General features: G+C 41.4%; 3 protein-coding genes and 3 non-coding genes across 10 annotated transcripts; 5 read left to right on the top strand and 1 right to left on the bottom strand.

Annotated features, from left to right (window-relative positions):
• The first annotated feature begins 1,574 nt into the window (after nt 1-1,574).
• LOC110519740 (lysosomal thioesterase PPT2-A) lies at nt 1,575-8,399 on the top strand. 2 transcript variants are annotated; one of them, XM_036970916.2, is made up of 8 exons: nt 1,575-2,110; nt 4,539-4,692; nt 5,584-5,679; nt 5,815-5,922; nt 6,046-6,129; nt 6,362-6,446; nt 7,080-7,134; nt 7,242-8,399. In XM_036970916.2, the coding sequence occupies exons 1-8, from the start codon at nt 1,934-1,936 to the stop codon at nt 7,383-7,385; spliced, it is 903 nt and encodes a 300-aa protein (XP_036826811.1). In that variant the 5' UTR covers nt 1,575-1,933; the 3' UTR covers nt 7,386-8,399. The 2 variants fall into 2 exon arrangements, 1 of the variants encoding a protein (XP_036826811.1); XR_016493664.1 differs by having other exon boundaries at nt 1,576-2,110; nt 6,652-7,134; nt 7,242-7,674.
• Nucleotides 8,400-11,757: 3,358 nt separating this feature from the next.
• rs5 (40S ribosomal protein S5) lies at nt 11,758-14,583 on the top strand. Its single transcript, NM_001160519.2, is given in 6 exon segments — nt 11,758-11,793; nt 12,558-12,667; nt 12,938-13,147; nt 13,609-13,737; nt 14,083-14,181; nt 14,360-14,583. Coding segments are annotated over 6 exon segments (618 nt in total). The 5' UTR covers nt 11,758-11,792; the 3' UTR covers nt 14,429-14,583.
• LOC118946550 (small nucleolar RNA SNORA3/SNORA45 family) lies at nt 12,727-12,858 on the top strand. The gene has a single exon (XR_005041421.1). It is a non-coding gene; the product is annotated as a small nucleolar RNA SNORA3/SNORA45 family (small nucleolar RNA).
• Nucleotides 13,316-13,443, top strand: LOC118946549 (small nucleolar RNA SNORA65). The gene has a single exon (XR_005041420.2). It is a non-coding gene; the product is annotated as a small nucleolar RNA SNORA65 (small nucleolar RNA).
• Nucleotides 13,868-13,998, top strand: LOC118946551 (small nucleolar RNA SNORA3/SNORA45 family). Its single transcript, XR_005041422.1, has one exon. It is a non-coding gene; the product is annotated as a small nucleolar RNA SNORA3/SNORA45 family (small nucleolar RNA).
• LOC110488496 (putative hydrolase DDAH2) lies at nt 14,461-23,377 on the bottom strand. 4 transcript variants are annotated; one of them, XM_036970913.2, is made up of 6 exons: nt 22,993-23,377; nt 21,084-21,758; nt 20,625-20,813; nt 19,903-20,022; nt 17,856-17,999; nt 14,461-16,679 (listed from the first exon to the last, which is right to left on the bottom strand). In XM_036970913.2, the coding sequence occupies exons 2-6, from the start codon at nt 21,390-21,392 to the stop codon at nt 16,563-16,565; spliced, it is 879 nt and encodes a 292-aa protein (XP_036826808.1). In that variant the 5' UTR covers nt 21,393-21,758; nt 22,993-23,377; the 3' UTR covers nt 14,461-16,562. The 4 variants fall into 4 exon arrangements, with proteins under 4 accessions (XP_036826808.1, XP_036826810.1, XP_036826807.1 ...); XM_036970915.2 differs by having other exon boundaries at nt 21,084-21,754; nt 22,993-23,299; XM_036970912.2 differs by having other exon boundaries at nt 22,746-23,275.
• Nucleotides 23,378-24,864: the final 1,487 nt, after the last annotated feature.

Raw genomic sequence — 24,864 nt, 5'->3', positions numbered from 1 at the left:
TGGCATTCTCTCAACCAGCTTCACGAGGAATGCTTTTCCAACAGTCTTGAAGGAGTTCCCACATATGCTGAGCACTTGTTGGGTGCTTTTCCTTCACTTTGCGGTCCAACTCATCCCAAACCATCTCAATTGGGCTGAGGTCAGGTGATTGTGGAGGCCAGGTCATCTGATGCAACACTCCCTCACTCTCCTTCTTGGTCAAATAGCCCTTAGACAGCCTGGAGGTGTGTTGAGTCATTGTCGTGTTTAAAAAAAATGATAGTCCCACTAAGCTCAAACCAGAGGGGATGGCATATTGCTGCAGAATGCTGTGGTAGCCATGCTGGTTAAGTGTGCCTTGAATTCTAAATAAATCCCCAACAGTGTAAGCAGCAAAGCACCCCCACAACATCACACCTCCTCCATGCTTCACGGTGAGAACCACACATGCGGACATCATCCGTTCACCAGCTCTGCGTCTCACAAAGACACGGCAGTTGGAACCAAAAATAACAAATTTGGATTCATCAGACCAAAGGACAGATTTCCACCGGTCTACTGTCCATTGCTCGTGTTTCTTGACCCAAGCAAGTCTCTTCTTATTGGTGTCCTTTTGTAGTGGTTTCCAGTGGTGTAAAGTACTTAAGTAAAAAATACTTTTAAGTACTACTTAAGTCGTTTTTTGGGGTATCTGTACTTTGCTATTTATATTTTTGACTACTTTTACTCCACTACATTCCTAAAGAAAATCATGTATTTTTTACTCCTTACATTTTCTCTGACACCCAAAAGTACATTTGGAATGCTTAGCAGGACAGGAAAATTGTCTAATTCATGCACTTATCAAGAGAACATCCCTGGTCATCCCTCCTGCCTCTGATCTGGTGGACTTAATAAACACAAATGCTTTGTTTGTAAATTATGTCTGAGTGTTGAACTGTGACACTGACTATCCGTAAATGTAAAGAACAAGAAAATTGTGTTGTCTGGTTTGCTTAATATAAGACTTTTAAAATTATTTATACTTTTACTTTTGAATCTTAAGTACGTTCAAAACCAAATACTTTTAGACTTTGACACAAGTAGTATTTTATTGGGCGACTTTTACTTTTACTTGAGTCATTTTATTTTAATTAAGGTATCTTTACTTTTACTCAAGTATGAAAATTGGGTACTTTTTTCACCACTGGTGGTTTATTTGCAGCAATTCGACCAGGAAATAGTAAAAATAAAGAAAAACCCTTGAATAAGTAGGTGTGTCCAAACTTTTGACTGGTACTGTATATGATAATTATTACTCCACTACAGTAATGCCCTTGTAAATGTAAATACTGTGTGAAGATGTAATGTTGTGGGTGAGCAAAATAGTAACTGAGCTACACATTCAATAGTTGTATTTTGGTATGATGACCAGGCCGTATGCACTTGAATTATAATTTGAGTATGTACTGTCTGTGAGCTACAAACTTGTTTACAATAAATGTTGCCGTCCTAATTGTGTTATTTTTCTGTGTCGGTGTTATTTTTCTGTCTAGGATAGTTGGGGCCAGGGTTGGGGCAGGCGGCTCCTTTGAGAAGCTATCGAAACCGGAAATGACTTAATGCGCGGTGTCGGGTTTTGATCAAGAACCGGAACAAACAAGCCCCCAAGCAAATATTAAGTGGCGTTGTGTCTGAACACCTGTTATATGCAGAGGGTGAATGCAGAAATTTCGCAAGGTGTTCATTTAATTTATAACACGACTTAAGAAAGGGAACGAGAGTAAAGAGTAGCACATGAGATGGCAATTTTATGTAGGACCTATTTATTTGCAAAATTGTCTAAAGTAACAGGAATTCCCCTAAACCAAGCACGATTTTAACCCGAGTACGGTGTTGGGCAGATTGTGTACAGTTTACGATATTTTAGTATTCGCTGGTTTTTACCGCGATTTAATGTTTTGTTAGAATAACTATGAAAGGGCCCTCTGCCGTCTCTAGTCGGAGGAAGAGCGGGGTGACGAGGCTGTTGTGGACACTGTTTGGTGCCTGCCTTGTTGCTACAGTCATCGGGTACAAGCCAGTGGTCATAGTCCATGGTTTGTTCGACAGCTCCGGGGTATTTGTGGAGTTGCTTAGCTTCATCAATCAGGTGAGTGCATGAAAATATACCAACACAGGCTACAAATATAAGTCAAGAAAGTTTGGATATGGGTGATAATAAACGCCTGTTCGGCTATGTAACAACGGAACAGATATGGCTGGCTGGATTATATAGATTGTAACATGTCTAAGACCCATATCAGTATTTTAAACTATAACTTGTTTGTATTAGGGTTTCCATTGTGCTGCTGTAACCTGGGCCCGCGCTTAAGTTTACTCATCAAACATGCCTGTGGTCTGCTTGAATGGCACGAAATCGTGTTTTTTTTTATTGTAATTTCGGTCGCTTCAGTGTTTCCAATCTCGCTGGGACTGTTACATAAGTGTCACATTGTTCTTCTATGTAGGCGATGTTCTAATGAAATCAACGTTTGTCGCCGGTCAAATCAGCTGAGCTCTTCATGAATACTACTGAAATAGGCTGTTGATTGTTGCCAGATTCTTGACATAATGTTGCCTTTGATACCCTTTGCCTGGGTGTATGCACAAGAAAACAATCATAAGGAACATAGCCGTGAGCAACAATAAACGGGGTTCACAGGATGACAGACAGGGCCAGATTAGCTGGATAAATTAAGTTCCTACAGGATAGTACTCTCTTCCTTTATGTACAATCAGTGAAAGCATTTCCATGTTTCTCTCGATACACAAGGATGACGAAATTTAAGTTTAGTCTAGTGCTGTTTGAATGCAGCAGGTAATAATAATTTTTTATTTGTTTATTTATTTAACCTTTATTTAGCTAGGCAAGTCAGTTAAGAACAAATCCTTATTGACAATGATGACCAACCAAATTGCAAAATGCCTCCTGCTGGGGCTGGCATTAAAGCTTTAAAAAATATATATATTAGGACAAAACACACATCACGGCAAGAGTGACAACACTACATAAAGAGAGACAACATGGTAGCAACACAACATGGTAGCAGCACAAAACATGGTACAAACATTATTGGGCACAGGCAACTGCAGGGCAAGGAGGTAGAGACAACAATACAACACGCAAAGCAGCCACAACTGAATGGAGGGTACGTAGCAGTTTTCCATGGGTTGGGTTTATTTGAATCCTGCTGGCAGCACCCAAGTAATCATCAATTAGGATTGCAGCTAAAAGCGACCCGATCATAATGCCCATGGTCAATTTGGTTTGACATTCGATATCCCTATGGGATTAGTTAGGGACTGTCAGTAAATTACCAAATGTACCTGGGACAATCAAACTTCAAATTAACTGCAAGAAGCCCAAACGGATATAATATTTGACAAAAACACAATTTCTAATTTCCTATACATTTGTATACGATCACATATCTCTCTTATGGGTGGGAATAGCTTGGAACAGATTTCCAAAATGTAAGTCACGAAGAGCTGATTTGCTGGTGTTTTTAGTCTTATATCCAACAATTCATTCAATTCAGAAAGGTTGGCGTGACAAATAAAATCACCCGTGGGAAAATTCGTCCCACATGCTGCCTGTTGGTGAACCCTGCCTTATGGTAAATTGTGACAGCGAACAAAAATAACTTGATTGGACATTTTATTATTTAAGCCTGCCAGCAGCACCATCATGCAGATGTCCTCCCGCACAGGTAGTCTCCAATGAAGACTGACATCAAACAAAGTCCGTAGGCTGTACAGTTTCAATTCTGGTCTTATTCAAAGTTGACTTAAGCTGCAATATGCAGAAAACGTTCTGCCGTTTCCTGGTTGCTAAAATTCGAATAGTTTGCCTAATTTCAGTTTGTGACAAAACAAACGTGTAGAAAATCATTGGTCACAGCAGTGTAGATGGTAGTCTTTTCCATTACTAAAGTTATTTGTATTTTCAGCTGTTTAAAGCTGGTGTACAAAACTGAAAGTAAAAGACTTAAATTAAACTTAAGAACTGGAAGCATAGAAACAGCGCACATAGAACATATGTACCACTTAGACTTGCCTTCAATGAGAATTACATATCTATAACTGAATTTGGTCAGGTCGCCCAAAAAGTTACACATTTCAGCTTTAAGTCTACCTACCTATGGTCTGATTATTTGTTTTATTTGTTTAACTTGCAGGACATTTCATATCACACAAGAACCGTTTGAAGAACCCATTTTCGATTCCATATAGAACCCTTTCCACACAGGGTTCTACCTGGAACCTAGTGCACAAAAAACTGAACACTTTTGACTTGTGAGCACCACTTTCAAAACTGCTGGCTGAGTTTAGTTTTTGCATAAGAAATGCTGAAATCAGTTGAGACATTTTACTTAATGTATTGACTAATTTGTCATCTTCTCTGACAATCCTAGCTTTATAGCCTTCCAAATAAACCTATCTTTGTTATAGTCATTGATCCAATTCAAATTAGGATTTGTATATTCTAATTCTATGCTTATAGTGCTCTAATCTGTCCCATCCTCTTCTTCTGACAGTCTCACCCAGGAACCAATGTGTCAGTCATCGACCTGTTTGACCGCAGCTCCAGCTTACAGCCACTATGGAAACAAGTGGAGGGCTTCAAGGAAGCCATCTATCCCATCATGCAAAATGCTGCAGATGGGGTCCACTTCATCTGCTACTCTCAAGGTGTGTGTGTGTGTGTGACTGTGTTATGCTGAATCTTCTTTTAATACAGCTTTATATTCAATCAATCAAATGTATTTATAAAGCCCTTACATCAGCTGATGTCAAAGTGCTGTACAGAAACCCAGCCTAAAACCCCAAACAGCAATCAATGCAGGTGTAGAAGCACGGTGGCTAGGAAAAACTCCCTAGAAAGGCCAGAACCTAGGAAGAAACCTAGATAGGAACCAGGCTATGAGGGGTGGCCAGTCCTCTTCTGGCTGTGCCGGGTGGAGATTATAACAGAACATGGCCAAGATGTTCAAATGTTCATAGATTACCAGCAGGGTCAAATAATAATAATAATAATAATAATCACAGTGGTTGTCGAGGGTGAAACAGGAGTAAATGTCAGTTGGCTTTTCATAGCCGATCATTGAGAGTATCTCTACCGCTCCTGCTGTCTCTAGAGAGTTGAAAACAGCAGGTCTGGGACAGGTAGCATGTCCGGTCAACAGGTCAGAGTTCCACATCCGCAGGAAGAAAAGTTGAAACTGGAGCAGCAGCATGGCCAGGTGGACTGGGGACAGCAAGGAGTCATCAGGCCAGGTAGTCCTGAGGCATGGTCCTAGGCTCAGGTCCTCCGAGAGAGAGAGAGAATTAGAGAGAGCATACTTAAATTCACACAGGACACCGGATAAGACAGGAGAAATACTCCAGATATAACAGACTGACCCTAGCCTCCTGACACAAACTACTGCAGCATAAATACTGGAGGCTGAGAGGAGGGTGTCGGGAGACACTGTGGTCCCATCCGACAATACTCCCGGACAGGGCCAAACAGGCAGGATATAACCCCACCCACTTTGCCAAAGCACAGCCTCCACACCACTATTCACCCTTGTTCTGTTACAGGTGGACTGATTTGCAGAGGGATCCTGTCCACTCTCCCTAATCACAATGTCCACTCCTTCATCTCTTTGTCCTCGCCTCAGGCTGGACAGTATGGAGGTGTGAGTTCGTTATAAACCATCAACTTGATCTTTGTGCGCAACAGCCAACGTGATTGTTTGAAACATGATACATTGAAGTTCTGTGCTAATATGTGCTGAGGCCTGAATTAAACTAACTTGTGTTTCTGTTCAGACACAGACTACCTAAAGTACCTCTTCCCCCAGTTCATGAAGTCCAACCTGTTTCATTTCTGCTACACTGGAGTGGGCCAGAGGATATCCATCTGCAACTACTGGAAAGGTGAGTGTGTTTAGGACAAAATGTACCTTCACTCAACCTTCCCAAGGAGTCACTGTGGATATATTGAGGGTCTTTGGTCGTGGTGAAAAATTGTTTGACTAAACTGTTTGTTCTCTCTTGCAGACCCCCATCACACGGACATGTATGTGAACGGCAGTGATTATCTGGCTTTATTGAACAGTGAGAGGTCAAATCCTAATTCAACAGGTCAGCAATGCTGCTAATGTGAATCTTGTCGGTCCCCTTTGTTGTGGGTTTTATATTCATCCACTATTTCAGAGAGGTGTTAGTCTGTCTACTCTATTGCTGCTGAGTCAACGTTGTCATTGGTTGTAGTACTCTGCATTTTATAGGACCCTTTTGGTCATTGTACAGTATTGTTGTTACGTCAGTAATTACAATTATATTATATAGTTAGGATATATTCTTTCTCATTCAGTGTGGAAAAAGAACTTCCTACGTATCAAGAAGCTGGTCTTAATTGGGGGGCCAGACGATGGAGTCATCACACCCTGGCAGTCCAGGTGACTAGTTCATCCTTCCTCTTTCCTAGAGTATACAAAATGTTAAAAAAAACACCTGCTCTTTCCATGACATGGGCTGACCAGGTGAAAGCTATGATCCCTTATTGATGTCACTTGTTAAGTCCACTTCAATCAGTGTAGATGAGACCGGTTAAAGAAGGATTTTTAAGCTTTGAGACATGGAATGTGTATGTGTGCCATTCAGAGGGTGAACGGGCAAGACAAAAGATTTGTCTTTGAACGGGGTATGGTAGTAGGTGCTGCTGGGTTTTCACGCTCGACAGTTTCCAGTGTGTATCAAGAATGGTCCACCAGCCAAAGGACATCCAGCCAACTTCACACCACTGTAGGAAGCATTGGAGTCAACGTGGTCCTGCATCCCTGTGGAACGCTTTCGACCCCTTGTGTGTTAGGTGTTCCCAATGTTTGGTATACTCTGTATATTCTTCTAAAGCATGGTTTCCATTCTATCTGCTAGATACGGTATTGTTTATCTTAAATTGGCTGTAAGAAAAATATTCTCTCTCCACTTTAATGCATTAGGCATTGTGTTCCAAGAGAGATTTCTCTTCATTCAATATCATCCACTCACTGGTTCACATCATTTATTTTTTTATTTTTTTTGCTCTTTAGTCAGTTTGGATTTTACAATGACAACGAGACTGTCGTTGAGATAAAGGACCAGGATGTAAGTATTATTTTAGACCATGTTTTTGCATAATTATGACACAAGATTCCATCTTGATGCTTATCTTCTTATAATGATTCCTTACATTTGTCTCCTCCCTTTACTAGCTATATTTGAGAGATGTGTTTGGCCTGAAGACCCTAAATGCTCGTGGGGACCTGTTCCTGTGCTCAATGGCTGGAGTAGAGCACATCAAGTGGCACTCCAATGACACTGTGTTCAACACCTGCATTGAGAAGTGGCTCGTTTAGCGCCGACTACTCCACCAAACAGCATTACAAGAACAGTCATATTTCATACAATCTTTACAGTGAAACACACGCTCACATTTTTACTGCTGCAGTGTGATTCACACTGGAAATATGAGTTTAACTCTGTCTGCAGTACATTGTGAACTTCTCCTTATGTTCTTAAGTTTGTGAGAATGATTCAAAACATACCGTCATCATTACACTAAAAACCCACGTGTACCTACTGTTACATGTGTATCCATGTCTGTGCTTTACCTACACATACCTAAGAAAGTACCACACAACAGTGCCTGACTGAGTGACGTCCTGTTCATTTTCAGACCCACAGCCCAGTTCATCTCTTTTACTAGAGTGACTTTTACCATTGGTTATAGCTGGTAACAAATGTCTTTGTCTTTTTAACCTATAAAGTAAGCCCTTATGGTGGTCGTTGCTGTTGCTAAGCTACCCGGCAGACCGCTGCAGTAGAAATCATGCCTTACGTTTTTAGAGTGTTAGCCATGTGTCTCAGTGTTCCATTTTATGTCTCCAAACCTAAGTGTTATGACACACTGCCTACAGTGATGGTGCTAAAAAGGTGGAGTGGAAGGAAAAGAAGGGAAGAGCTACTGGAGACAAGAAATTATTAGAAAGGAAAGAGGGTTTAGGAATGGATGGAAGGGGAGAAGTGTAAAGAGTGTTATTTCCCTGTCTTGAACATAATGTATGTGACATACCTGTATCTCTCGTTGCATTTAGATATCTCAGGTTTGATCAGAAGCCTGTCTGTTTTTGTCAAAGGGAATGGTTTATTTTTAACTCAACTGTTTGTTATACTGTTATGGGTGTTTTCTTATGGTTGTATGAAAAGGGGGATTGCCTGTGGGACTATAGTGAAAGTACTGTTAAGTTACATTGTGAAGTAAGATAGAAAGCATTGCACAAAGATTAAAATTGTAACTAGAAATGAGACTGTCAGGTATGAGGGATTGCTATAGCTTGTAAAATATTTGTAAAGTTGTTGACATTGCAGTATTATGTGTGTCTTCTTGGTTTATGTTCTGCTTCTAAGGGAATTTATATTTTTCTCCACTCATACAGGAGTAAAGGTTTAGTGCACTAATTTGGTGGGGGGGATACATCCCATTGCTATGGATGAAAGTGAAAGATTTTTTTTCAATATCTTTATGCAAAATGACTTTTTAAATACATTGAACAAAAATATGAACGCAACAAAGTTACGAATGTAACTATGATTCTACGAATACCTGGAACACGGTCAGTACGGTGGAAAGTATGGATTATGTCCCTTGTGCTCCGCACAGGTCGAGTAATTCATATTAAAGTTACACCGGTGGCGTGACCGCTTGGGAGGATGTTCCCCCGCGGTTCATATTAAACCGTATGTTGGTCCACGCTGTGGCAGGATGCAACGTTGACCTTGTAAAACTTTGAGAACGTGCAGTGTGATGCCCATGTGGCAATTCCAGTCCTCGGGGCCTGATTGGGTCACAGTGTCGCCCCAGCTAACACCTGACTCAAATAATCAACTAATCATGATCTTCAGTTTAGAATGCAATTTGATTAATCAGCTGTGTTTGCTAGGGATGGAGAAAAAGTGTTACACCAATCAGGCCCATGAGGACTAGAGTTGCCCTGATTGTAGCAGGTCTGCCTGTCTCATTCAGGGGGATGTCATTCAGCGCAGCTCAGAATGAGGCACCAATTCTGGCCGAGTGACATATCACACCTTCTGGGACCAGGGAGCCCTTCTCCCTTGTAGGCCTGACTGAGGATGTTCACAACCCAGTGTAAAAGCCTCTGCTTGGACAATGCAAGGCCTTTTGACATGTCTGGTGAGTATGCAGGCCAGTGAAGAACTGAGACATTTTCCGCTTCCAGGAGTTGTATACAGATCCTTGCGACATCGGCCGTGTGCATGTGCATTATCATGCGCAGTGGCGCTTGGTGCCCCCCCCCCCCCCCCCCAGCAAAGCCACTACACAATACATTCACTGCACTATAACGGTGACAACGGTTCCCACAAACTGTAAGTGCCTACATAAAGCTGTCCCAACGTCTTACCACAGCTACACCTGGCTGACAGTGCAGCCTTGTCTGGCAGTGAAACTGTTAATTCAGCCTCATTTACTGCCTTTTAAAGAAACATAGCTGATATGGCTGACTTGCTTAAACAAATGTGGTTTCTAATGAACTGTGGCATAAGGGGGACGACAAGCGGATAAGAGGCAATCCGTAATTTCGATTAAGACAATGAGCGAGCGAGGACAGACGCAGTCAATATAACTATTTGTTTGGCACATTTGAAATGTATAGCGACAGAATTCAGAACATGGGCTGTTCTTCGTGTTCTCCCTGTACAAGTCAAAACCGTAGGATAAATAAAGGGGGCATACAATGAAAACTTACAATATTCAATGATTAGATTTATTTAAAACAGGTTATAGGCTACATGTGCACCACCAAGTCAGAACAGTAGGTGAAATTAAGAGGGGTAAATAGACCAAATTATTAGGGTGAGGCACATGGGCTACTAACAGCTTACTACACAACAGACACTTAGTATTACTTTCTTAGCTACAGTATACATATCTCCCTGGCATATTATATAATTTATGCAGCAGCATACAAGACATTTTTGGATTCACCTTGTTGTGCTGTGCTCACTTGAACAAGAAGGTGGCACGATGGTCCTTCGTGGGCAAATTTTGTCATCAAAGTCTGTCATTCTCTGGATGTATGGTGCTTTCAAGACAACTGGGAACTCGGAAATAAGCAAGGTCGATTCATGATGATGTCATTGATCTTCAGGTCACAGCTCTAGAAAGAGGCCCGAGTTCCCAACTTACAATTCCGAGTTGAATGACCGTTCAAAACGTATTTCCCAGTCGGAGCTAATTTCTTTTGGAATTCCCAGTTGTCTTGAAGTCAAATTTTCACAGTTCCGAGTTAGTTGTTTTGAGCGTGGGACAAATCATGCTTCATTTGCAGCATGGCCAATATTGAATATTTATCCTTTTAAGCTTGGAAAAGAGACCCATAAACCCAGACTTGGACCAAACACACTCTCCACTGACTAGAAGGCTAGTGATTGCTCTGCAATGCTTGCAGTTAGCCACTGATTCCTTCCAAACCACTATTTTTGAATTAGCCATTTCCAACTTGTTGTGTAATGTTTATGTCCAATGGTCGATGAGCACTGATGTTTTATCTATAATTCCTTTTCATATAAGGATTAAAAAGGATTTGCCAGTAAATTGTCGACTTGATTCATGATGATGACTGCTAGCTAAGATTTTGAAAGTATGATGTTGACATGATCAGTCCAATCAAAGCTACTCTACATACAGTTGAAGTCAGAAGTTTACATACACCTTAGCCAAATACATTTAAACTCAGAAAATCTGCACGGTACAGTTGAAACTGGGATGAATTCGTGAAGAGCATACTTGGCAATTGAAGGTGAGCATTTGCCCACTGAAATTGGTTACAATGCCAACCTGCAGTCAGGCCAAGACCTAGGTGAGGATAACAAGCACGGAGATGAGCTTCCCTGAGATGGTTTCTGACAGTTTGTGCAGAAATTCCATGATTGTGAAAACCCACAGTTTCATAAGCTGTCCGGCAGGTGAAAAAGCAGACTGGAGGTCCAGGGTTGGCGTGGTCTGCAGTTGTGAGGCTGGTTTGGACCTACTGCCAAATTCTCTGAAATCACGTTGGAAGCGTGGTAGAGAAATTAACATGAAATTCTCTGGCAAAAGCTTTGGTGTACATTCCTGCAGTCAGCATTCCAATTGCAAGTTCCCTCAACTTGAGACATCTGTGGTGTTGTGTTGCGTGATAAAACTGCAAATTTTACTGGCCTTTTTTTGTCCCCAGCACAAGGTGCACCTGCCACACACATATGCCACACCTGTCAGGGGGATGGATTATCTTGGCATAGGAGAAATGGCCACTAACTGGGATGTAAACAAATGTGTGTACATGATTCGAGAGAAATACGCCTTATAATCATTTGGGATCTTTTATTTCAGCTCATGAAACATGGGACCAACACTTTACATGTTGCGTTTATATTTTGTTCAGTGTACTATCCTTGCGCCATCCAAATTTATTAGGACGTATTATTTTCATTGAAACATATGTGGATCATCACATCAATAACTTCAATATGAGGGTTTATGTAAAACACGTCAGGGAAATTATATACTCCAATTTCAGTTGTCATTACATTTCCATAATTCATGTTAATATCGGAGGTGAAATTTCTACCATGGAACTAAAGTTCCATAAAAGCCGTGCAATCCGGATACTTTTGCTTCATTTCCGCCTTGCTGGATATCTGCATGAGGCAACCTCACCAGGCCCTTTTACGTCTCTGAGAAGTGTGGTACAGAACGGCAGACAAGTGAGTGAAAAGAATATACGATTTTCATGGCCAAAATTGCACGGAAGAGCACAATGTCAAACCAACATGCGTGTAACATTACTCGTTCGCCTTTGAGTCAAAAGTATATCACAATTTTTAGTTCAAAGTTGTTTTTAAAGAGTCTGAATTTTTGCGCCGTGCTCAAATGATTTCATCAGGCGAAGATTGTTAGCGCGATGCTAGCACATGTGCAACAGTCCTCGCGGGATCACTCAGCGCATTATGTTGCTTTACAATATGTTTAGTTTGCAGTTTAACACATGGCTACTTGGAATATATTGTACTTTTGCTCACAATTTGACGTTGGCTGGTGAAATTGTAACGTTACTGTAGCTAACTAGCTACCGCTCGTTGGTAGACTCGAGCTGATAGGCTTTTGGGGCCTAGAGTGTAGACTCATTCACATGGTCTGTTTTTTTTTTTATTCCTACTAGTTAATTACAGGTTATTTACACATGCATTTATGCGGTCCATGTGTAACCTAACCCACGTTGCCAACATCACTAGTTAACGTTAGCTAACTATTCGTGTGTTTGCAGCAGTGGCAGAAATTCCTTCGTGGTGTTTCCTCTTGCATTCAACGAATGAGTTGATCATGATGTGTTAATGTAATAATGGTATCCTACATTAATCAATGACAAGGCCTTTTGCCTTGTGGGATCTGTGGCCAGACATTGCGCGCGTGGTACCATGAATCTCATAATTACAGTATTACCTGACCAAATTATTATGATTCTCTCCAGTGACTTCAGAGTCGTGGGAGACTGCCCCAGCAGTGGCTGAAACGCCAGAAATCAAGCTCTTTGGGAAATGGAGTACCGACGATGTTCAGATCAATGACATCTCACTGCAGGTGAAGCATTTCAATGTTTGACTGGTGACCCTTCTAGGCACTAATTTCTTATTTGTGTAAGCGAGGCTAGAGTCACGTCTTTACAACCCCCATTGTCCTGGTGTGCTAGAGTGCTCGCATAGTAAACTTCTTTGCATATTCATTGGCTGTAGTCTCTTGTGTCCCAGTCAATCACCAGCTCAGAAATATGTATGTATTCCCTTAACCTGGACATTCAAACCTAAATTATTGGGACGGGAACTAATATTTATGCTTTTTGGTTAACCTCAGGATTACATTGCCGTGAAGGAGAAGTATGCTAAGTACCTGCCACACTCTGGAGGCCGTTATGCTGCCAAGCGTTTCCGAAAGGCCCAGTGCCCCATTGTGGAGCGTCTCACCAACTCCATGATGATGCACGGCCGCAACAACGGCAAGAAGCTGATGACCTGTCGCATCGTTAAGCATGCCTTTGAGATCATCCACCTGCTCACTGGCGAGGTATGTACCATCTCTACCTTATACAACATTGTTTTTTGCATCCCAAATAGCACCCCGTTCCCTTTATAGTGCATTACTATGGTCCTTGGTCAAAAGTAATGTACTAATTGGGGAATAGGGTGCCGTTTGGAATGCAGTCTTTGCCTTAAACTCCATGCCTGTCAGCCTCCCGCCACTATGCCGGTCTGTTTCAGTGACCTGGGTATAATCCAGTGGAGGCTCACATGGACCCAGCTCTAGGAAGCAAGGCTGCCTAAACAAATGGGCAACTCTGTGCCGAAAGGCCTGGAACACACACCACATTGAACTTTTAATGCTTTAAGTCCATGCCTACTCTCCTGTTATCGTTCCAATTTTAGTTCAGTCTGCTGGATGTCTCAAATTCCCTGTGATTTGTACCCCTGAATATGGTTTACAGTTGTGGTGGTTGACCTTGTCTCTCCTCTGCCTTGCCCCCTCAGAACCCCCTGCAGGTGCTGGTCAATGCCATTATCAACAGTGGACCCCGTGAGGACTCTACCCGTATTGGTCGTGCTGGTACTGTGAGGAGGCAGGCTGTGGACGTGTCCCCTCTGCGTAGAGTCAACCAGGTAAAGTAGACAGCCTGCACATTCTGCTCTCCAACTCAGTGCCTGTGTATGCTGCCACTTGTTTCACTGCCAAAAATCTAGGCTGTCACAGGTGAAGTAACAGGAATATGAAAGACTTGTCATTTGTGTACTTGAGGCTAGAGTCACGCCTTTACAAACTCATTGTCCTGGTGTGCTAGAGTGCTCGCAGAGTGAACATCTTTGCCTATTCATTGGCTGTAGTCTCTTGTGGCCCAGCCAATCACCAGCTCAGATACAGAATGTCCAATTTGACTTGTTTTGTGTAGATTCATAACGTAGTTTATTTATGTTCTGTGTTCATGTCTGCCCTCCGTGTTTTGTCAGGCAATCTGGCTGCTCTGCACTGGAGCAAGAGAAGCTGCTTTCAGGAACATCAAGACCATCGCTGAGTGCCTCGCCGATGAACTGATCAACGCTGCTAAGGTGAGACTGTTTAAAGTGTAGTCTCAAATGCTGTTTCAGTACTTAACATTTGGTTCTGAACCAGTCTGCAGTTTTCATGTTTTTCTAGTGTGCTGTTATGTTAGGGGTGGCTTTTTTTACTAGTTCTCATATCAATTTATTTGGTTTTGATCAGTGTTTTGAATGTTTTGTCTCTCAGGGTTCTTCTAACTCCTACGCCATCAAGAAGAAGGATGAGTTGGAGAGAGTCGCCAAGTCCAACCGTTAAAGTTTGCTTTCTAGAAGAAAAACCAGAATAAATTTGAACTTCATTTGTTTAATGTGGTATGGTGTTTAGTAAAATGCATACTTATAAAGGCATCAATACATGACTAGGTTGAGAAGTTAGTCAAAGGTTTAAAATGTATTTGCTCTACTAAATACAAATTTCTAAACATCACATACAAAGGCTACACTAAAATGCTGAATTTGAGTACATTGAGTTCTTGTTTTGATTATGTAGGTAGTTGAACTATAGAAATTAATGCAGTGTCTTAATTGCATACTACTGATTTGTATTCTAATGGGGAGTAGGCCAGTGGCAATGTTTTATCACCAATGGGGACTTTGCAACAAAGTACAAAACCCGGGTACTGTGACTCAAACAATGCCAGTTTGTCCCGAGTTACTATATCATGGTCTGGAGGTGTTGAGCAATCGTGTACAACCCTCAGTTATGTTTTCAACATTATGAACAACTGTCAGTGTTTCACTCGAGAGGCCTTTCCAATTTGGGCCTTGGTTAATCCACAGGAACAAGTCAACTGTAATGATGGAAATTGTTGAAGGGGACTTCTGAAATCGTTCCTTCCTTGGGCTATTAATTTGACCGTCATCTCAACCATCAGGACATTAAGTGTGTACAATTCCACAAATCAGTCGTTATGTCCTTGGGGGTATGACGACGAATATAAAAAAAGTTTATTCATACCTATATAAAGCACGCAGCAAGGCCTGGTACATTATTCAAAAGCAGACCTTCCAAATCTGCATTTTAGGTTTCACCTGTGTTCTAATTCAACAAACGTACATTTATAATCCCCTTTATAATAAAGCCTTACATGCATCTATCACATTTGCATGGTGGCATAGGCCTACAGTTGAGCAGGGGGGTTTACTAATTTCCTTCAATTCTACTTTTGCCTACATGACTGGAGACAAGTTATTTCATAAATTTATTCCCCACGTTTTACTGATTGGCTACTCTGACACTGAGCTACAACCTCGTGGTTAATGCAACAGCCAATGAAAAGACAACAGATTTTTTTTAGTCTTTGTTGCCGCCTAATATTATACAATGATGTTGGCGAGAGGTACTAGGGATTATTTTTCCACGTATGGTGTGCTGTATAAACTTCCGCCTACTCTTTGGATTGGTGGATAAAGCTCGTTAATTGAGTACCATTTTTGAATATTCGATTAGTGGTGTTGACGTCAACCGCCTATATTTAACGGGAAGAGACGCTATACTTGAGGTGTTTTTTTTAAATTAAAATCGCGTGCATCACACAGTACACTCAACAACTTCCGCATTACCAAAATTCTACTCTGAAATAAGCCTCACGTAGCAAATAATACATAAAACAAAATGATAATAGATTCGAGACACATTGCCACCCATACGAAAACTGGCAAGTTATTGTCGTGCGGACAGCTTTTTTAATTAGTAAAACCTCTCCCTGCGCCTCCGTGTTCGCAAAATATTGAGTTGAGAAAATGAGAGATTCGTCTTTTTAGCACGAGGCGTTTGCTCTTCAAACTACATTTTTTCTGTGATTGTATTTAGAAATTTGCGAAAGGTCGATAAAGATGATAATAGATGTGGAATCCATACAACGGGCGTGCCCATTCAATTCAGGACCGGCAACCATTGCAAGTTTACCACTCAAATTGTAAAATGTTGAGGTGGCACGTCCCTTCTATGGCCGCAACAAAACAGCCTACTTGGAGGGCGAAGAGTGTGGGTTGGAGAATGGATGAGTATTTAAATACAAGTTGTTATATAGGGACATAAAATGCCCGCATACAGAACACCTACATTCAAATCTACAGCCTATTAATGTTCATCTAGCCACGCTGCTCTCTTTCCACAGTAGGGGGAGCAGTTGTGCAGAATATGCACATTGAACCCTCTAGCCTGGTGTAGTGCCGGGTTCCTTGGGATGTCCCTACCTTAAGCACTGACCTTAACCATATCTTACCCGTTTTCAATTTCAACTTCAGATCTGGGATGTCCCAAGGATCCCATTAATAATTTATCTTCTCCTGCCCAACAGTTGACGATGTCTTTGTAATGTTCACATTTGTATTTAAATATAGTCAATGAAGGTCTATGTGTGTTCTATGGGAGAAGGGCAGGGAATTTAGTAGTATGGCTTCCTGTTGATAAGTAGGCAGAATGAAGTCAGAGACCCTCCGAGCTTGGAGGCCTCGCTGCACGCTGTAGGGAGGAGGGTGTAGTCCGTCAGCTTCTGGAAGGCCTGGGGGGCAGGAAGAGATATATAATACCATTTTATTACATTCACATTTATAGGGAGAATCTTTGGCCAAGGACTGCGACGGCTGGTTGACAAGCTTTTGTGTTAGTAGCCTACTGTTCATCCGCCATTCTTTATTCTAGCACACACTTCATCATGTGACAATTTCATGGTATTTTGCTTCAGGGAGAAAAATGAAAGAGTTAATGAAATAGAACATCATGCCTATATCATGCTACTCTTGGAATTGACTAGAGGGACTTGTACAGAAAATAAAGAAATGAGTCCCCTTGACATTTTCCACATTTTGTTTTGTTACAACCTGATTTTTAAATGAATCAACTTGAGATTTTGTGTCACTGGCCTACACACAATCCAACACACAATCCAACACATCACTGAGTACCAACTTTCATATTTTCATGCATGGTGGTGTCTGCATCATGTTATGGGTATGCTTGTCATCTGCAATGACTTGGGAGTTTAAAAAAAGAAATAAAACAAAATGGAATAGAGCTAAGCACAGGCAAAATCTTAGCGGGAAACCTGGTTCAATCTGCTTTCCAAAAGGCACTGGGAGACAAATTCACCTTTCAGCAGGAAAATCACCTAAAACACAAGGCCATATAGTTGCATACCAAGACGACATTGAATGTTCCTGAGTGGCCTAGTTAACAGTTTTAACTTAAATCGTCTTGAAAATCTATGGCAAGACTTGCAAATGGCTGTCTAGAAATGATCAACAACCAACTTGACAGAGCCTGAATAATTTTAAAAGAATAATGTGCACATTTTGTACAATCCAAGTTTGCAAAGCTCTTAGAGACGTACCCAGAAAGACTCCCAGTTGTATTCACTGCCAAAGGTGATTCTAACATGTATTGACTCAGGGGTGTGAATGCTTATGCAAATGGTTTATTTCTGTATTTCAATTTTCAATAAATGTGCAAAAAATCTTGAAAATTATGTTTTCATTTTGTCATTATGGGTTAGTGTGTGTAGATGGGTGAGAAAAAAAGCAATTTAATCAATTTTAAATTCAGACTGTAACAACAAAATGTGGAATAAGTCAAGGGGTATGAATACTTTCTGATGGCAATGTATTTGCCAAAGGCACAATAACGTGAATATAAAAAAGTACTGCTTAATAAAGTAACCTAAAGACCACTGTTCACTCACAGGAACACTTTCGGGACACTCTTCAGTGGGCGGGTGAAGCAGGTAGTCCACTTTGGAGGGGCCCCTGACGTAGACACAGTTAGCTGCTGCGCCCTCAGGGACCGTGAGCACTTCGTAGTGGTGATCAGTCAGCTGCTCCATCATCTACACACACAGAGGCAGGGCTAACAAGTTTTGCATGACAGCAGCGGCCAGGGTCTGTTCACATTAGAGTAGCCCACACAAGGAGAAACTGAAATGGGCATGAGCCAATCATCTCCGGATGGGGACCAAATAGAGTAGACTAGAGGTTGACCGATTAATCGATATGGCCGATTAATTAGGGCCGATTTCAAGTTTTCATAACAATCGGTAATCTGCATTTTAGGACGCCGATTATGGCCGATTACATTGCACTCCATGAGGAGAATGCGTGGCAGGTTGACCACCTGTTACGCGAGTGCAGCAAGGAGCCAAGGTAAGTTTCTAGCTAGCATTAAACATATCTTATAAAAAACAATAAATCTTAACATAATCACTAGTTAACTACACATGGTTGATGATATTACTAGTTTAACTAGCTTGTCCTGCGTTGCAAATAATCAATGCGGTGCCTGTTAATTTATCATCGAATCACAGCCTACTTCACCAAACGGGTGATGATTTAACAAGCGAATTCGAGAAAAAAGCACTGTCGTTGCACCAATGTACCTAACCATAGACATCAATGCCTTTCTTAAAATCAATACACAAGTATTTATTTTTAAACCTGCATATTTAAAATAAATTTATGTTAGCAGGCAATATTAACTAGGGAAATTGTGTCACTTCTTTTGCGTTCTGTGCAAGCAGAGTCGGGGTATATGCAGCAGTTTGGGTCGCCTGGCTCGTTGCGAACTGTGTGAAGACCATTTCTTCCTAACAAAGACCGTAATTAATTTGCCAGAATTTTACATAATTATGACATAACATTGAAGGTTGTGCAATGTAACATAAATATTTAGACTTATGGATGCCACCCGTTCGAGAAAATACGTAACGGTTCTGTATTTCACTGAATGTTTTCGAAATTATAGTTTCCGGATTTGACCATGTTTTAATGACCTAAGGCTCGTATTTCTGTGTGTGTATTATATTATAATTAAGTCTATGATTTGATATTTGATAGAGCAGTCTGACTGAGCGGTGGTAGGCAGCAGCAGGCTCGCAATAATTCATTCAAACAGCACTTTCCTGCATTTGCCAGCATCTATTCACAATGCTTGAAGCACAGCGCTGTTTGTGACTTTAAGCCTATCAACTCCCGAGATTAGGCTGGCAATACAAAAGTGCCTATAAGAACATCCAATAGTCAAAGGTTTATGAAATACAAATGGTATAGTGAAATAGTCCTATAATTCCTATAATAACTACAACCTAAAACTTCTTAACTGGGAATATTGAAGACTGATGTTAAAAGGAACCACCAGCTTTCATATGTTCTCATGTTCTGAGCAAGGAACTTAAACGTTGGCTTTTTTACATGGCATATATTGCACTTTTACTTTCTTCTCCAACACTGTGTTTTTGCATTATTAAAACCAAATTGAACATGTTTCATTATTTATTTTAAACTAAATTCATTTTTATTTTATGTATTATATTAAGTTAAAATAAAAGTGTTCATTCAGTATTGTTGTAATTGTCATTATTACAAATATATATATAAAAACCGTCCGATTAATCGGTATCAGATTTTTTTTGTCCTCCAATAATCGGTATCGGTGTTGAAAAACCATAATCGGTCGACCTCTAGAGCAGACATTAGGGTAATGTGGGCTTATAGGGCTCCAAACTACACCATGATAGTTTAAAACAGCCCAATAAAGCTTGATTTATCCTTTACATTATTCATCTGAGCACAGTGACATAAATACTGGGCTGGAGAGAGTCTTTTGAAGTGATCACTTTGCATGTCTAGAATGGGAGTTTGTTGTGGCAAGCAGAATGTGGTCTGCACATGGGTAGAGAGCTACAGTATATTCATTCACAATCTTTCTCTCGGACACACACAAACACACACACTCACCCGGAGGGTCTTCTTGGCCCCATCACTGTTGCTGATGATGATGGTATCAGGACCTCCCATAGAGCAGATGTTCTTTAGACGAGCTCCCCCACACACTGGCACCGTGGACACAGCAAAGTCCTAAGACGAGGACAGAGACGGTAAGAACAAAATATAAAATATTGTACACAGGGATATGGTCGTGTACTTGGACATCAAATCAAGTAAGAAATCAGATAGAGTAGATAATAAATACAGTGTAAATATTGCATGTAAAGCAACAACAGGATATCAGACAGATGGCAGACACAAACAAAGCCCTACACACAATTGCATGCCACACCCTGAGTGATATTGAATATCCAAATCCAACAGGTTATGGTATTAACTACCATTACAAGTCCATTAAAATGTAAATAAACAGACCTGACTGTGAAAACATCATGTCTAGAATATGGGAGCATGGTAGAGATGTAAAGAAGTACACATTTACATTGTGCATAAAAAATCATTTGTCTTTTAACTATAGATCTCATAATACAATAGGACAATGGCCACCTGCTCATCGCAACACATGGGCTCATCGCAACACATGGGTTCTTTCCCAATTTGTCTTTCCTTGATTCCTTACGTCCTCTTTGCTTGCCTCTTTCTCAGAACATATTGGAGGAGAAGGTTGGAGGCGAGGGACTTTGGATCTTGTCCTCTCAAGTGGTTTGAGAAAGGAATCAAGCTATACTCACTCTGAAAGTGTCGGCCAGAACCTCAGCTCCTCTGTAGTTGGTGTGGGAGGAGATTCCCACAAAGAACTCCCTGCCGGTGAAGAGCACGTCACTGCCCTCCAGGGTGGCCCCTGCGGAGCCCCCCTCCTCTGCCCCCATCTCCACCACTGTCAGGTTGAGCTCCGACATCACCCTCCTCACCGCTTCAGTCTTAGGGAGATAGGAGAAAGGGACAGGGAGAGAGGGAAAAGGAGAGAGAGAGAGTTGATTTTCCAGGTCAAACTGACTCTACTGCAACATTAATCTATAATTAAAACATAATTAACAGCAACATAAATCAATAATTTAGACAAAACTACAACATGTTTAGTGGAATGATTCACAACACACACACATCTCCTTCATTTAGGGTAAAAAAATAATAACAATCTGCGATACAGAGAATAAAACATTTTCTCAGTTGTTGTGGTCAGTGTTTACCTCACTGCGTCTCTGCTGTTTGAAAGGCCTGGTGATGAGTGCAGTGTCTCCCTGTATTACAGCTACATCCTCTATCCTCCAGCTCTCTGGTAGCTCCGGGTCTGCAGGGATCTCTATGAGCTGCAGCCCCACCTTCTGTCTCAGCGCCCCTGTCAGCACCCCAAACTGTCGCTGTGCTTTGGCCAGGTCCATCGTGGTTTCCCCGTTTTCGACCCTGTTGTTTTTCTCGTCTTCAACCTTCCCAAAGGTCTCTGGGATCCCCCGCACCACGGCGTGAGTGAAGCGGCCGTACGGCAACACGCTTGCCATAATGTGTGTGTGCGTGTGCAGGTGTAGGAGTACCCTGGCTATGGGCTAGTAGTGGTGTTCAGCCACTACAAGACAGTGAAAGTGTGTGTATGCCACTAGATGAGTGGGAGAGAGAGGGTGAGAGTTCTTGTCAGGTTGTGTTCCCAACTGTTTGAGAAGCTGCGAGGTGTGATGGCAAGACCAGCTGGATACTAAAAGGATGTGATGGAGAGAAGCAGCAACTCTATGGGGAGTCTGTCAACCAGGCAGGAAAACACACAGGAGAAAGTCTTCATCCTTGTTCTTCCACTTCAGTGATCAGCCACTCCAATACCCACCGCATAGTTCCACGGAGGTAAATATGGGGAGTTTCAGTCTGATTGCTGTCTGAAAGAAAGGAGGGAGACAAGATTCTCTGGGGCTTTTTGATGAGAAGGATAAAGCATGTTTGTACATGCTCTGTGACTCATTAGGTGAAAGTTCCTGTGATCAATTGTGTCTGCTCTACTGCACGCATCTCAGTCTCTTCGACTGTAGGACATACAATAGGCTACTGTCTGGACCATAACATATTTTCGTCAGAGAGACAAAAGTCTGTTTTGTGGTGATACTGGAGTTGGACAGAGATGGCATGAAAAAAAAGGATAATCTGAAGTGTCCAGTGTCCACCACTATACAGCCCCCATATGCTACTTGATTTAAATGATTGAGACCAACTAAATAAAAAACAATTATTCAACAGCTAGTCATGTAGATAGAGACACTATTCTTATTTCAAATTGAACTGTGAACCAGAATTAATACAGATAACAGAGTGGACTGGAGAATACAGACAAGGGCTGCATTGTTCAAGGGCAGATTATTTGAGCACAACATCCTACAATGGCCTTGCAATGGCAAATCTATCCGCTCATTGCCTACAGTTTAGAGACAATCACTGCTTTGTTGTCCTCCTTTAGTGAATCCCAGCGGCAATATTTGCTGAACGCAACAAGTGTTGCCGGATTGTCAATATTATGTCCGTATATGTTCACATTCTGCCTACATTTAGTGTATTATGGTTAATTAAGAGAGAAAAAACATTTGATAGCAGGGTGGTAATAACCATTCACGGCAGAATTGAATTAACTATCAGACAATAACAAACAAAAAGGGATGTTTCTCAGTATTGATTTTAGGAATGTAGACTACCTAAAACCTAGATTTAGGAATATTTCTCTTACTAATTTATTTCAATGTATTTTTAGCATCCCATGCCAGCCATCTGCAGAGAAACAAGTTGCATGAAAAACATCTGAAATATTTGCCTGTTAAGAGCTCATCACGCCCAGTGCAATGTCAATATTCAAAATCTAAGTGAAGATGGAAGCCTACCTTATTATTGTTTTTACAAAGGTTATTCAAATTCTGTTATTTTCCCCTGGCTGTCTTCCCGGTCATCGTATCTCGTTATTATCTTCTCTTCTATATGTCCCTCTCCCCGTCTCACCCGTTGCCCTGTTCACCCTTTCACCCCCAATTTCCCCTCCCCATCCCCCACCAGTCCGTCCTGTCCAGGATTCCACCTCTCCGCTCAACGAGAAAAGTTGACAGTAGGTTATTATCACGATTTGCTTCTTACCTTGTATGAAAGTGCAGATCGAATATAATTCACCCACCGGATTTCAACTCGCAAATGATTCTGACTTCTGTCACTTTAATAAAGTAGGCCTAGGCTTAACAGCTAATCTCCTTATAAAATGTTGCCCAAACCCGTTGAAATGTTGCTTCTAACGTAAACTCTTTCTATGCAGAATTCATAGTAACAAAGATTTATTTCAAGTGGTCCTCGGAGAGATTATTTTATTCATATTTTCCCCCTGATCCATTGTTTCCAAGTGTGACAACCCCCAACACCCCCGTCTAACTTGTACCCGCCCATTCTACATAATATAAACGTGAACAGTTATATACATTTGCAATGCTATTTTCTTATCGTGCGCTCATCAGATTCAATTGGCCACATTATTAATTCCCAAACTTTCATCACTTTTTTTTACAGACGCAATACGTTTGACTATTCAATGATTGTGTGTGTGTGTGTGTGTGTGTGTGTGTGGTTAGCCTCTAGTCTTTGTGAAAAATAATCCGGGCTTTTCTGCAATATGGGTCATATATCTGTGCAATGGGTCCAAGAGAAAGAGATATGACGGAGTCACACAACATAGTTTGTCAAAGTGTCTGTTTGTATTGGGAAATTAAGATGCCGGTGGTTTATCACACTCGAGAGGTTCGTCCTACAAATGTCGAGCATTACTCAGTCGCACATTTGAGACGTTCATCTCTGGTGAAATGGTAAACACAGAAACAGACCCACTAGTGACAGATGGCGTGTGTGACCTGCAGACAGGGCAGTGCAATGTTCCCGTCTAGCGACTGGCATATGTTACTGCAGTCAAAACAGTCCACTGCAGATTTGATTGGGAGTCAGAAAATAAGCTTGGAAGTTAATTTGATTACGTAAGAGAGAGAGACAGGGAGAGAGACACATAGAGACAGACAGACAGACACACCCACACACACACACACAAACACAGGATTAACAAAAGAACACCATCTGTCAGCCCAACTCCAGCCCACACAAAACATCCCATTGAAATACAGTGGAGGATCTGTACTCTACATACCAGCACTAGAATAGGCCAACCAGCCAATCCTCCCTTCCCCATAGCAAAACTTTTTTTTTAACAGAAAATGAAAAACAAGCAGTTCTTATTGGACAAGTTCATGTAGTGCTTCCCTGTTTCACTCTGTTTTCTTCCGTTCTGTGATGTATGAACATGACCCTAGCCTATCTAATGGGTTTCAGGAAGGCTGGCTGTGTGTGGTGTGCTTAATGCCTGGTAAACTGTTTATCCGGCCTGATCCCACCCCTATCACAAGACTCCCGTCACTTGACTACCCTCATTGCCCACCCCAGGGCACTCTATAGGGAGTTATGGATAATGCAGTTACTTTCTCTGCCTCTCTTTACTTCGTCTTCCGGTCTTCCTCTTGCGCTACTCTTACTGCAAGTATTTCTTTCTGTCTCTTACCTACTCTTTCTCTTTCTTCGTCATTCTCTGTCCGTCTGTCTGTTTGTCTGTCTCCCTCCCGTTCTCCCGTTATTTTCTCATGCATAAACTGAAAGCATAAGTTGAATGCATAAGCTTTTCAGCAAGAAATACTCATGTATAAAATGCATCATGATATACTGTAGGTTACACATACAGTGCATCCTCTCCACTGTTTTTACTGTGTCGTTTGAATCCACATCTGTGGGTGTAGCCTTCATTTTGGACATGATGTGTAACATGCCTTGCTATTTTTGAGTCGGTACAATATAAATCACCGCCACCCTACATGTCACATTTAGTTGTTATCTTAAAAGTAAGGCCCTCTGTGTAAATCCATGTCAGTTTAAGCACTACATGGTTACCATCCAAATTACATTTGGAGAGTTTGGGGTGGAAAA

This window comes from Oncorhynchus mykiss, chromosome 30 (genome assembly GCF_057628025.1).
Source record: "Oncorhynchus mykiss isolate SJ-2025 chromosome 30, ASM5762802v1, whole genome shotgun sequence".
Taxonomy (NCBI): Eukaryota; Metazoa; Chordata; class Actinopteri; order Salmoniformes; family Salmonidae; genus Oncorhynchus; species Oncorhynchus mykiss.
Note: the sequence above shows the minus strand (reverse complement) of the source record. Positions and strands in the feature narration are given on the sequence as shown.